We start from the raw sequence: 13,106 nt of genomic DNA, 5'->3' as shown, positions 1-13,106 counted from the left end.
CTTAATAAAGGTTCATGGAATGAAGGTGGTTGACTAGGAGACTAGAAGCTCTTGGGTCCACTTTATAGGAGACTCGGGGATTAAAGGGGTGCCTAACACCGTTGGGTACCTCATACAGGGGAGTCCTGGATTATGTGGAGGTCTATCTGAGCACAGACCCATGGTTGTGCCACAGAGGGGATGTATAATTATATGGAGGCCCACATGAAGGTGGAGGAGACCCTATGATGGGCAAAGAGAATATTCAGGGGTCTAAAAAAATACACAGGGACCTGAGGGGGTTCTGGAAGTTTCTCTGTAGGAGCACTGAAGATCCTAAATGGAGATGTGGAACGAAGATGATCAGAGAACGTGCACCGGGCTGTGGGTGGATATGGATTCCCTGATGCTAGTGGGAAAAGGAGGCCTGGGTGGGCAGGCTTGGAGGCCTGAGGAAGCAGGGATGAGTCTTGGTTCAGCAATTCCCAGATTCTTTCCCTCGCTGTGCTTGTCACCCTCTTTCTCTGTCCCCATGTCCCCAGCATGTGCCCTGCACCTGTATGTATACCACCGTTCTTATGAGGTCCCCCCTCGCCATAGCTCTCCCTCTCTGCATCTCTCTGTCTCTCTCCCTCCACCTGTCTATTCTTCCTGCACCCTGATCCCTTTCTATCTCTCTTCCACTTTTCTTTCTGCCCCTCTGTCCTTCTGTCTGTCCGTCTTCTCCCTGTGCCTCACTCACCTCCACATGGTTCCCTCCCTGTCTCTGTCTCTCTGTTCTTCCCCATTTCTCTCCCCCACCTCCCTGTCTCTTTCCCCTCACCTGTGTCTCTCCCCCTGCCTTCTCTCCCCTTCCCCTTCACATCTGCGTTTCTGTACATCTCTCTCCGTCCTTCTGGCTGGCTTTTTCCCTCTTTTTCCCTCCTCTCTGCCACTCCGCGTCCCAACTTTCTCCAGCTGGGGCCCTTCCTACGACTCTTTCCCATCTCCCTGTCTCTGTCTCTCCTGCTCTTCATCCCTTTCTGCTCTCCTGTCCCTGCCCACATCTGCCCGGTTCCCTGCCTTGCGCCAGCGCTGTCTCTGGTTGTCTCCATCTCTCTGGCCAGCTGCCTCTTGTCCCCGTCTCTATGCCAGACTTCCTCTCCCTTTGTGTAGCTCCATCTCGGCCCCGGTCTCTTTGCTCCGCGTCTCTCTCCCTCGCCTTTCCTCCATCCTCTCTCCTCCTGCATCCCTCCATCCCTCCCTGCACCCTCCCACCTCTTCTCCATCCCTCCGGCGCCCAGGCCCGCCCCCTGCCCCCGCTCCCCCTCCCCCCTCCGAAAGGGTTAACTTTGGGGAAGGGCCCGGAGTCCCCGGATGGTGATGTCAGCGTGCCGGAGAGAAAGGACGAGGTGGCGGGGGGAGGCGGAGAGGAGGAGGAGGCGGAGGAGAGAGGGCGCGTGGGGGGGCGGGGGGGACCTCGGCCTGCAGCATCCGCCGGCCCGCACCTCAGACCCCCCCCGGCGGGGGGAGGCGCAGGAAGGGGGGGGCCGGCCAGGGACGGGCTGGGGAGGGGGGGCCGCGCAGCCCCCCCGGGCCATGCTGACTCCCGGGGCCTGACCCCCCCGGGCCAGCCCCCCCTCCCCCAGCTCCGCGGCCCGCCGACTGGGGGGGCCCAGCCCAGCCCCCTGGGGACCCCCGGAGAGGTGGGGGGCAGCCGGGGGGGCCGGGACGGAGCTGTCGCCGGCCCCCACCGGAGGGACGGGGCGACCTGCCGCAGGGGGGGCGGCCGGGGGGCCGGTCGGACCGGGACCAAGGGCACCATGTCGTCCGGGGCCAAGGAGGGGGGCGGGGGCTCCCCCGCCTACCACCTCCCGCACCCACACCCACACCCACCCCAGCACGCCCAATATGTGGGCCCCTATCGGCTGGAGAAGACGCTGGGCAAAGGACAGACAGGTGAGTCAGGGGAGGGGACACCTGGGGTGGGGGCAGGAGAGCTGGGGGGCAGAGGGCGGGACTCGTGGGTATTCTAAGGGCAGGGGCTGATCGCCCAGACCCCGGGGTCCCTCACAGAGAAGGGACTTGGGGTCCAGTCTGCTGGGTCCCCAGGATGGAGGGGGCTGGGGGCTTGGGCTTCTGGGGGTAGGTGCGGAGGCCCAAAGCCTCCCGCCTCATGGGGGGCAGAAGTTGGAGGGGCTCCAGGGCCTCGGTGAGGAAGGGAGGCCAGCCTGCAGCAGGGGATCAGACGGCACTGGGAGCTGAGGTCCTTGCTGCAGTATGCCGCGGGATGGGGGTGCACCCTGGGCAGCCGCTTCCCTCTGCACTGCTCTCTGGCTGAGGAGGGCCTCTGGCTCTCCTGGCAGGCTGTCCGGGTGACCAGCAGTGAGGGTAGGGTGATGGGGTCTGCAGCATTCTGCCCCTTCTCCAGCATGCTGGCTCAGTGTGGGGAATAGGAATGGACAGGTGGAAAGGTGGATCCGAGAGTCAAATCTCCCAGGAGTGGCTGTGGAATCAGGGGTCATCCTTTGCTGTTTCTAAGCACTAGCTCCAGCTGTGGCCTCTTTCCTGCCAGGTGGAGGGTGGGTGGGTGTGAAGCTGGACCTGCACACCTGTGTCCTAGGCAGGAGGAGGTCCAGGGGTGGGCCCAGGATCTCTTGTGAAGCTGAGGGCCAGGGCACAAGGGAAGGGGAAAGGCTCAGACCTCAAGATCCTAGTGGTAAGAGTGTGAAGGTGTCACTGACCTGAATTCCTGAGTTATGGGGGAGGAAGGGACCATGGGCCTGGACTCCTGGGTCTGAGGGAGGAGGGGCTGGGGGCCTGGACTCCAGGATCCGTGGCTTTGGGGCTTACCCTTGGGAAGTGGACATACTCTTGGGGTTTGCATGCTCCCAGCTACAGCTGCTATTAACCGCAAATCAAAAAAGGGGATTAAAAGGTCAGGGTTTAGGAGGAGGAGTAGAGGATGGTCTGGGAAGGGGGCAAACGTGAAAGTACATTCCTTGGGAGACATGGAGTCTCCAGAAGATTGAAGGGCAGAGAATTCAAGGAAGTGATGTGTTGAGAAAGAGAGGTTGAAGGCAGCAGTTGGGGAGACAAAATTATGGAGATACGGTGAGGGAAGATTCTGCGGCGAGATGGACTTGAAGGGGCATGCCAGAAGGACAGAGAATCCGGGTGAGAACCAGGGGTGGCCGTGGAGGTGATGGCAGGTGGAGGCATGGACAATCAGAAGGGACAGAACAGGGGTGCCTGGCTGACTCAGTCAGTGAAGCACACGACTCTTGGTCTCGGGGTCATGAATTTGGCCCTAGTGGGTGTAGAGATTACCTAAAGGGAAAAAAAAAAAGAAGGGACAAAACAGAATGTCTATGTCTATGGGCAACAGGAAGAAGAGAGTGTTTTGTGGGAATGGTAGCTGTCAGAGCCCTCAGCTCAGGTCGGGGTGATTCAGGCCACTGTTAAACAGCCAGTAGGGAAAGGAGGAGGAAAGGGGGGAGTAAGGGGGACTTAGGAGCCAGAGGCTGGGAGAGTGCTCTGGGAGCACACCCCACATTTTCAGTCCTGCCTCCCCAGGGCTGGTTAAACTCGGGGTCCACTGCATCACGGGCCAGAAGGTCGCCATCAAGATCGTGAATCGGGAGAAGCTATCTGAGTCGGTGCTGATGAAGGTGTGTGTGCACTAGGGGAGGGCATCCCTTTGGGGCCGGGGTGGGGGGGAGCGAGGGAGGCCATGCTGACCTCCATTTCTGTGTCCCCCGCTGACCCCCAGGTGGAGCGGGAGATCGCCATCCTGAAGCTCATTGAACACCCACACGTCCTCAAGCTGCACGATGTCTACGAGAACAAGAAATATTTGTAGGTATTTATAGACACCCAGCCCCCCATGCACCCTCCACCCCAAGTTCCTAGGGTGGGACCTTTCTGGAAACAAGGCCTGGAGGGGCCTGGAGAAACTTAAGCTCCCCTGGCTGGAGCCACTGAAGGGCCAGTCAGTCCCTTCGCTTCTGCACAGAACACCCGCCCACACACACATACGCACACATAATCCTCCTTGTTCCCACACTGACTGGCCTGACGTGGCCTGACGCTAAGGGCCAAATGTGCCCTAGCAACAGGACAGGCAAGCGTCAGCCATCCTGGTGGGGGACAGAGGTCCGTCTGGGCCCGTCTTCCCAGCCCTAGTCCCCCGCCCTACTGCCTGCAGGGAACGCTGTCTACTAGATAATCCAGCGGTCCTCAACCCGATCCAGCTTGCTAAGGGCAGCTCCCCACCCTACTCCCCTTGGCTGAGGCAATGGGGGCTTAACAAAGCCTGAGGCTCCGTGAATCCTGCTTCTTCCTAAACCCACCCCCCTCTGGAGCACTGGGGCTCCCCTCCTCCTCCCACATAACTCTGAGTGCTATGGTGGACACCCCAACAATGGCCTTCTTAGGAGTTCCGAGTCTGTATCTCAAAGTTGATTACCCCCCAGGAACATGGGAGTGCAGTCCAGCTGCCCAGGGTGCAGACAATAGGCCTTTGTCTGGACTCTGGTGACCCAAAGGACAGCTGGGTTGGGCAGCGGGTGTGAGGACAGACCCCTGCCCCCACCACACAGTCCCCAGGATGAACTGACTTCAGTACCCATCAGATGCTGGGGAGGGTTTCCCCAGGCAGGAAGCTGCCTATCCCCAGGTGCTCATGGGAATTGTAGTCCTCAGGCTTTCCCAGGTGTGGCAGCAGGGAGGGTTTTTGTCACCAACTGGTGGAGCTATCACTCCCACTCCTCCACCTAGGTAGGCATAGGGGGGCCCATGGGAGTTTGGACTTCACAGAAGACTATCAGCTTTCCAAGAGCTCCTAGAAATTGAGCTTTTGTTTCCAGGGGCTGATGGGAATCAGAGTTTTAGCCTCCCGGAGCCTGATGGGATTTGGAGTCTTAAGGATCCAGGTGGCTGATGGGAATTAGGAGTCTATGTCCCAAAGGCTTATGGGAGTTGGGAGTTTTTAAACCTCTCAAGAGCTGACGGGACTTGTAGTCCTTTACCTCATGGTCGTTGACTTAGATTGGCGCACACTACAATTGTTATTACCAGGAATTAATGAGAATTTGCGTTTCTGCATCCCTGAGGCTTATAGGAATGAGAGGCTTGGCTTACCAAAAGCTAATGGGAGTGGGGGAGTGGGAGGTGTCTTTATTTCCCAGGGTCCTGTGAGAATTGAGGTGTTTCTGTCCTCCAGGTGCTAACGGAGTTGTCTTATCTCTTGAAATAACTAGGAGTCAAAGTATTGATACTCCTAAAGTTGCCATGGGGGTCTCTGCTGTCCAGAGCTCAGGGGAATTGAGTTTTGGTTCCCAGAGGCTGATGGGAATTGGAGTCTCTTTTGCTCAGGGACTCATGGGAATTGGAGTCTCCTCCTCCCAGGAACTCTTGGGAATTGTAGTCTCCTCCTCCCAGGGACTCATGGGAATTGGATTCTCCTCCTCCCAGGAACTCTCAGGAATTGGGATTCTCTGCTTCCAGGGGTCATTGGAATTGAGGTCTTGTGCGGGGATCCAGGGGCTTTTGAAAGAGAGAGACCAGGCTCTTTGGTCCTCCACATGCCCCTTCCAGCCCTCTGCCCCCTCCACATCCTCCCCAGGTACCTGGTTCTGGAGCATGTCTCTGGAGGTGAGCTGTTTGACTACCTGGTAAAGAAGGGGAGACTGACACCCAAGGAAGCCCGGAAGTTCTTTCGCCAGATAGTATCAGCGCTGGACTTCTGCCATAGCTACTCCATCTGGTGAGGGGGCAGCTTGAGGGGAGGCCGGGAGGAGCACTGCCCACAAGGCTGACTGGAAGCCAGTGTGGTGCAGCCCCAAAATAAATCTTTATTCCTTTTTAAAAATTGAGATATAACTCACGTATCATAAAATTCACCCTTTTAAAGTATACAATTCAGTAGTTTTTAGTATAGCCAGTGTTGCGCATTGCTGCTATGTAATTCTGGAACATTTTCCTCACCCCCAAAATCATCACCTCGGACCCAGGAAGCAGTCACCCCTCCAGCCCCCCTTCCCCCAGCCTCTGACGACCACCAGTCTGCTTTCTGTCTCCATGGATTTGCCTATTCTGGACACTTCATATAAATGGAATCCTACTATATGTGGTAGTCTGTGTCTGGCTTCTTTCACTCAGCAAAACGTTTTCAGGGTTCACCCATGTTGTAGCACGTGTCAGTATTTCCTCCCTTTTTGTGGCTGAATAATACTCCGTGGTGTGGCTAGGCCATATCTCGTTTATCCATTCCCCAGTTGATGGACACTTGAGTCGTTTCTCCTTTTCGGCTCTTGTAAATAATATGGACATGGGAACGCTCAAGTACAGGTTTTGTCGTGTACCTGTGTTTTCAATTCTCTGGGGGTGGAACTGTCACGTCATATGGGAACTCTGCTTAACCTTTTGGGGAAATGCCAAACCATTTTCCAAAGCAGCTGTACCCTTCACCATCCCGGCCAGCAGTCCACGAGGGTTCCAATCTTGGTACATCCTTGCCAACACTTGTTATCATTTGACTTTTTGATTATAGCCGTCCTAGTGGGTATGAAGTGGTATCTCATTATTGTGGTTTTGATTTGCATTTCCCTGCTGACTAATGATGTAGAACATCTTTTCATGTGCTTTTCGGCCATTTGTTTATCTTCCTGGGAAAAATGTTCAGATCCTTTGCCCATTTTTTTTTTTTTAAGATTTCATTCATTTATATTTGAGAGAGAGAGAGAGAAAGAGCATGAGTGGTGGGGAGGCTCAGAGGGAGAAGCAGACTCCCCACTGAGCAGGGAGCCCGACGTGGGACTTGATCCCAGGACCCTGGGATCATAACCCGAGCCAAAAGCAGACGCTTAACTGACTGAGCCGCCCAGGCACCCCCTTTGCCCATTTTTTATGGAGTTGTCTTTTTATTATTGAGTTGTAAGAGTTCTTTGTTCAAGGAACAAGAGATAGCTCTAGGAATAACTCCTAAGAGGTTTTTTTTGTTTTGTTTTGTTTTGTTTTAAGATTTTATTTATTTGTCAGAGAGAGAGAGAGCACAAGCAGGGGGAGCAGCAGGCAGGGGGAGAAGCAGGCTCCCCGCTGAGCAAGGAGCCCCATGCGGGACTCAATCCCAGGACCCTGGGATTACAACCTGAGCCGAAGGCAAATGCCTAACCAACTGAGCCACCCAGGTGCCCTCTAAGAACAAATCTTTTATTAACTCCATATTTTTCAAGTATTTTCTCTCAGTCTGTGACATACTTTTGAGTTTCAATTTTTTTTAAATTTTTTTTTAGATTTTATTTATTTGACAGAGAGAGCGAGAGAGGAAGCACAAGCAAGGGGAGTGTGAGAGGGAGAAGCAGGCTTCCCGCTAAGCAGGGAGCCTGATGTGGGGCTCAATCCCAGGACCCTGGGATCATGACCTGAGCCGGAAGCAGACACTTAACAGCTGAGCCACCCAAGCGCCCAGGTTTTTTTTAATTTTTTAAAAGTTTTTATTTATGTAATCTCTACCCCCAACGTGGGGCTCAAACTTATGACCCTCAGATCAAGAGTCACAGACTTGGGGTACCTGGGTGGCTCAGTTGGTTAAGTGTCTGGCTGGCTCAGGTCATGATCTAGGGGCACTGGAATCGAGCCCCCAGTGGGGCTCTGCACCCAGCGGGGAGTCTGCTTGTCCCTCTGCCCCTCCCCCCACTGTGATCGGGCGCCCTCTCGCTCTCAAATAAATAAAATTTCTTAAAAAAAGAAAAAAAAAAAAGTCGCGTGCTTTTCCGACTGAGCTAGCCAGGCACCCCGCTTTTGTGTTTTTATAGCAATGTCTTGTGAAAAGCAAGTTTTAAATTCTGATGAATTCAAGTTTGTCAATTTTTTTTGACAGTTTATGCTTTTTCTGCCCTATCTATAAATCTTTGCCCAGCTCAAAGTCCCTAGGCTTCACCCTACATTTTCTTCCAGAAGTTATATAGTTTTAGCTCTTGCATTTTGGCCTGGGATATATTTCAAATTAATTTTTGTATGTGACCTGAGGCAAGGGTTGAGGTTCCTTTTTTTTTTTTTTTAAAGATTTTTTATTTATTTATTCGACAGAGATAGAGACAGCCAGCGAGAGAGGGAACACAAGCAGGGGGAGTGGGAGAGGAAGAAGCAGGCTCATAGCAGAGGAGCCTGATGTGGGGCTCGATCCCATAACACCGGGATCACGCCCTGAGCTGAAGGCAGAGGCTTAACCGCTGTGCCACCCAGGCGCCCCAAGGTTCCTTTTTTTTTAACACATGACTGTCCATATGAAAAGATCGTCCTTTCCTCACTGATTGGCCTTCAGTTCGTCTTTCAGCCTCATTTGTCTGCCTCCTTCCCTCTCTGGGAGGAGATTGGAGCTGGGGTGGGTGTCGGGGTGGAGGGCCTCAGAGGTGGGGATAAAGCTTGGTGATGGAAAGGCAGTCTATTTCAATTGTCCACACCTCCCTATAGACAAGACCCACTCAAAACCCTGACATTACACGCACTGACCTCTAGGGGGCAACAGTCAACATATTTAACAACAAGTATGACCCAGTTACTGACCACTTCCAACAAAACTGTAGAATCCTCAGGCCCCACCTCCCCCCAGACACCAACCCTTAAAACTTGGAGTTTTGCTCCAGGGGAGAGGGGCCGGTGCCTCTGGGGAGAGACCAGTGACTGGCTTGGGGTGACCATATTCTTTTTATTATTCAGTATAGAAATACTTCAATATTTCAATAGCTCAACATTAGCCCTCATACCTCAGAATATCTCACTTGGTACCTATTCAAATATTTGTGTATAAAATGGTACACTGTCTGGGGTCTGCTACAAAATAATCCAGTGGAGGAAGGAAAGAGTATGCATGGGGAAGGTTGCCCTGAGCTGATACGGGTGAGGCTGGGGGATGGGTACATGGGGCTTCCTTAGATTCCTCTCACTACTTGGGGGTATGTTTGAAATTGTCTGTAGTAGTTTCCAGAAGTGCCCACCTCTGAGAGATAGCAAACGGGGCCTCGGCCTCCAGGAGGAGGGCAGAAGCCTAAGCCCCATCTCCCTGTCTCAGCCACAGAGACCTGAAGCCCGAGAACCTGCTTTTGGATGAGAAAAACAACATCCGCATCGCAGACTTTGGCATGGCGTCTCTGCAGGTGGGGGACAGCCTCCTGGAGACCAGCTGTGGGTGAGTGGGGGCCCGGCCTCCGTAGTCCCGGGGAGGGGGCGAGAAGCTGGCCAGAGACTCACACCGCCTCTCTCCCACAGGTCCCCCCACTATGCGTGTCCGGAGGTGATTAAGGTGAGTGAGCAGGTGGAGAGGAGGGAGGAGTGGGGGAAGCATGGTGGAGGGACCCTGTCATGGCTGGGCCTTCTTTCCAGGGGGAGAAGTATGACGGCCGCCGGGCAGATATGTGGAGCTGTGGAGTCATTCTCTTTGCCCTGCTTGTGGTAAGGTGCCCCTCACCTCTCCTGCACCATTTTCTAGAACAGTCCTGCCTGGTGGGAGCACAGAACATTAAGTTCCATCCTCCCCTCAGGGGTTGTCTTCCAAATATTTAACTGGTATCAGGAAGGTGGGAGGTATAAACCAAGGGACCAAGATCCTGGAGCACACCCCCCTGCCCCGTGCCCAGGGCTAACCACTGAGTCACAGAACTGTGAGCTAGTCTAAGGTGTCCCAGAAAGGGACGGGGCAGCCAGGAGCCCTTGGATGGCTTGGGACAGTGGCTGTTCTAGGGTGTTTGTTGCAATACGGTAATCACTAGTATAATCAGACGAGGCCTGTCAGCCTGGCTTTTCCCCCAGGGCCTTTGCACCTGCTCTTCTCTGCCTAGAACGCTCTTCCATCCCTACCAGTCCCACTGCTCATCTAGTTCACACCTAGACTTCTCTTTGCTCTCAGTTCTACCCCCACCCCTCACGAGGCCAGACCCCTGGGGGAGGCTCTGTCCTTCCTGGCAACTATCAGAGTTGCCAGTGTGCGTTGAGTTTTGCAGTTCCTTGCGCGGGGTCTCCTTTCCTTCTAAATCCTCAGCTCCCAGAAGTCAGGGCTTTTGTCTTTGTGTATTTTATTCCATTGGCTCATCATCGTGACCCGAGTTGGCACGTAGTCAGCCCTCATGAACACGTGTGGCACAAATAAATTGGTGGTTTACTCTGTGCCAGGCACTGGTCCAAGCACATTACCTCATGTACTTCTCTCGAGAACCCTAGAGACAAGAAGAGACTGGCCCACGGGCACGCTGCTGGACAGTGACAGGGCTGGGATCAGTGGTCTCGTCGCCACTAGCCTATGTGACACTGAGGGGACCGAGGCTGAATGGGCGCGCCTGGGGCTCACAGCCCCCCCAGGGAAGATGGGGGACACCTGAGGGGCGGGCTCAAACACTGCAGGCCTCAGCCCTTCTGCAGCCCATCCAGTCGCGTTCAAACCCCTGCTCCACCCCCCTGAGCAAGCAAGTCACTCTCCCTCTCCGGCCCTTTTCCTCATCTGCCCAGTCGGGGGAGTTAGGGTACCTGGAGTCCGAGCGTTTCCATAGACTGTCCCCGTCAGCCTTTCGAGCGGTGCTCCATTAGTGGCAGTACTTCGTTGCTGTTATTACAGCTGACCCTCGTAAGTGACGGATTCCGTATCTGAGAAGGTGCACGCTCACTGGAGTTTATCTGTAACTTCAGAATCATCACCACTCTGTTTTCGAGGTCGTTCTCAGATGTGCGCAGAGCAGAGGGAAAGTTGAGTCCCCGTCACGCGTGTCCCAGCTGAGGTGGCGAAGGCGACCCTCTGCTTTTTTAATTCTTTCCCCCTTGTTTTAGTTCATCTTGTAAACAAGTGTGTTTTTTGCGGTCTACTGAGTGCCACGCTTTTTGTTCTCTTGCGCGGTTTGGTGGTGATTTTAAATGATCCCGCGGTGGAGCACTGAAGTGCCCTCGTGTGTTCCTAAGGGCAGGAAGGTTGTTTTGTCCATCACAGAGGACATACCTGTGTTAGATAAGCTTCTTCGCGCGCGACTTACAACGCTGTTGCCGCGCGTTCAGTGGTAACGGGTCAACCGTATACGAAACGACATCTGTCTTAGCTTGGGCTCCCGTAACAAAGGTAGCCCGGGCGGCGTGAACACCACCGACTTCTCACTGATCTGGAGGCTGGGAGTGCAGGACCCAGGTGCCAGGCAAACGGCAAACGCACGGCCACATCGCATGAGACAGACAAGCAGAAGTCCCATCCAGGCTTCCCAGCCCTAGACCAGCATTGCGGGGTGCCCCTCTCCCCTCTCCCACACACCTTGCATACTCTGTCCAGAGGCCTCTGACACCAGGGCAACACCTGGAAAAGCCCTCAGAGGCTCATGCTCTCACCCCTGCAAGTCTTCATCCAGCACCGTCTTCTCCGAGATCTCTTCCCCAACTCCCTTGCTAGACCGGCTCCCCTCTCGCGCTACCTGCTTGTTCTGCCCTGTATTTCCTCATCACACGCCCTCCCACCTCATTCCATGTGTCCCTTTGTTGTTTGCTCTCCCCACGACTCATTCAACAACTGCTGCTTATTCATCCGTGCGTGCCAGGCACTGTTCTAGACAAACCTCCGTGGGGCCAGGGACCTGGTGGTGACCCCTGCTCCAGCCCTTGCGGCCAGATCAGAACCTGGGAGACACCAGGGGTGCCTGCATCATGACATAGCTGCTAAAGTTCGTTCACTCATTGGGGTCTCGCAATCTAGGGTTGTGAGCTGTACAAAGACGAGGGCTTGTTTTGTCCATTAGAGATCCCTGACCCAAAATGGATGCTCACCTTTTGTTGAACGAATGCATGAGGATTACCTCTCCTAAAACTGGTCTGGGGAGAAACCTGTTTTTAAGATGCAGCCTTTTAAGCCCTGGGGCCTGACTTGTCCGTTGCCAAATCCCTGCTCTGCCACTTACGAGCTCAGAGGCCTTGGGCAAATTGCTGGAATGCTCCATGCCTCAGTTTCCCCATCTGTAAAGTGGGATAATAATAGTCCCCTGCCTCGCAGTGCTTGTGGTAAGGACTAAATGTGTCAATTTCTCAAGCACTTAGGCTCTCGCCTGATATATCCTAAGCTCTATGTAAGGGGTCCTGTTATTTCTCACTCAGGGGGCTCTGCCCTTTGATGATGACAATCTCCGCCAGCTGCTGGAGAAGGTGAAACGGGGCGTCTTCCACATGCCCCACTTCATCCCTCCAGACTGCCAGAGTCTCCTGAGAGGGATGATCGAAGTGGAGCCTGAGAAAAGGCTCAGTGTGAGTTGGGGGGGAGCGGTGGGTCATGAGGACAGAATCCCTAGGGGGGCGCATAAGGATGGATTTCCAGGACCATGAGCCGCAGCCCAGCGTCTGCAAAATCTACCACTCCAAACTGGGGAGAACCCCCACAGCAGGACGGGTACCACTGTGCATGCAGGCAATGTCCCAGGCCTGTCCACAGTAGTCACGGGTGGAGGCACTTAGTCGCCACTAGGGGAAGACCTAAGCTGTCATCCCGCCCCTGGTGGAGAGGAGGGGGCACTGTTAGGGACCCCCAAGGCCACCTCATCAACTTTCCTTGCGGCCTACTGTGTTCCTACGACCTCATTTCTGCTTCTCTCCCACCCACCCTCCCTCCGCACAGCTGGAGCAAATTCAGAAACATCCCTGGTACCTGTGAGTATGGGACAACTGAGCACCTGGCTCCCTGGGGGAGAAAGGGGGGGGGGCAAGTATCCAGGGTCCCCAGCAAGAGAAGCAGCTAGAGGGTGGGATACCAAGGTTCCTCAATGAGGAGGGGCTAAGGACTCGGATTTCTGGGTCCTAGGGGAGGAGGACACAGGCAGAGCAGGGGCTGGGAGCTGGGACTCCTGGGTTCCCAAGAGCAGGCTGGGGCCCAGGACACCTGCGTCTCGGGTGGAGAGGGCTCGAATCCCGGACGCCCAGTCCCCTGTAACGTTTCTTCCCCTCCCCAGGGGCGGGAAACACGAGCCGGACCCTTGCCTGGAGCCAGCCCCAGGCCGCCGGGTGGCCATGCGGAGCCTGCCATCGAACGGAGAGCTGGACCCTGACGTCCTGGAGAGCATGGCTTCGCTGGGCTGCTTCAGGGACCGCGAGCGCCTGCACCGCGAGCTGCGCAGCGAGGAGTAAGGCCCCCCCCC

At 55.0% G+C, this 13,106-nt stretch overlaps 1 protein-coding gene across 2 annotated transcripts in view; it reads left to right on the top strand.

The window, feature by feature from the left end:
- The first annotated feature begins 1,781 nt into the window (after nucleotides 1-1,781).
- The window catches only part of BRSK1 (BR serine/threonine kinase 1), a 17,618-nt gene continuing 6,293 nt past the window's right edge, over nucleotides 1,782-13,106 (top strand). Inside the window, exons 1-10 of one of the 2 annotated variants that reach the window (XM_040633810.1) lie at nucleotides 1,782-1,917; nucleotides 3,535-3,629; nucleotides 3,731-3,816; nucleotides 5,585-5,725; nucleotides 9,032-9,148; nucleotides 9,229-9,262; nucleotides 9,343-9,411; nucleotides 12,076-12,222; nucleotides 12,590-12,621; nucleotides 12,921-13,091. In XM_040633810.1, the coding sequence (XP_040489744.1) occupies nucleotides 1,782-1,917; nucleotides 3,535-3,629; nucleotides 3,731-3,816; nucleotides 5,585-5,725; nucleotides 9,032-9,148; nucleotides 9,229-9,262; nucleotides 9,343-9,411; nucleotides 12,076-12,222; nucleotides 12,590-12,621; nucleotides 12,921-13,091 (1,028 nt within the window). Of the gene's footprint in view, nucleotides 1,918-3,441; nucleotides 3,630-3,730; nucleotides 3,821-5,584; nucleotides 5,726-9,031; nucleotides 9,149-9,228; nucleotides 9,263-9,342; nucleotides 9,412-12,075; nucleotides 12,223-12,589; nucleotides 12,622-12,920; nucleotides 13,092-13,106 lie in introns of those variants that run through there. The other variant, XM_040633811.1, reaches the window with a different exon arrangement.

This window comes from Ursus maritimus, unplaced genomic scaffold (assembly GCF_017311325.1).
Source record: "Ursus maritimus isolate PB19 unplaced genomic scaffold, ASM1731132v1 scaffold_19, whole genome shotgun sequence".
Taxonomy (NCBI): domain Eukaryota; kingdom Metazoa; phylum Chordata; class Mammalia; order Carnivora; family Ursidae; genus Ursus; species Ursus maritimus.
Note: the sequence above shows the minus strand (reverse complement) of the source record. Positions and strands in the feature narration are given on the sequence as shown.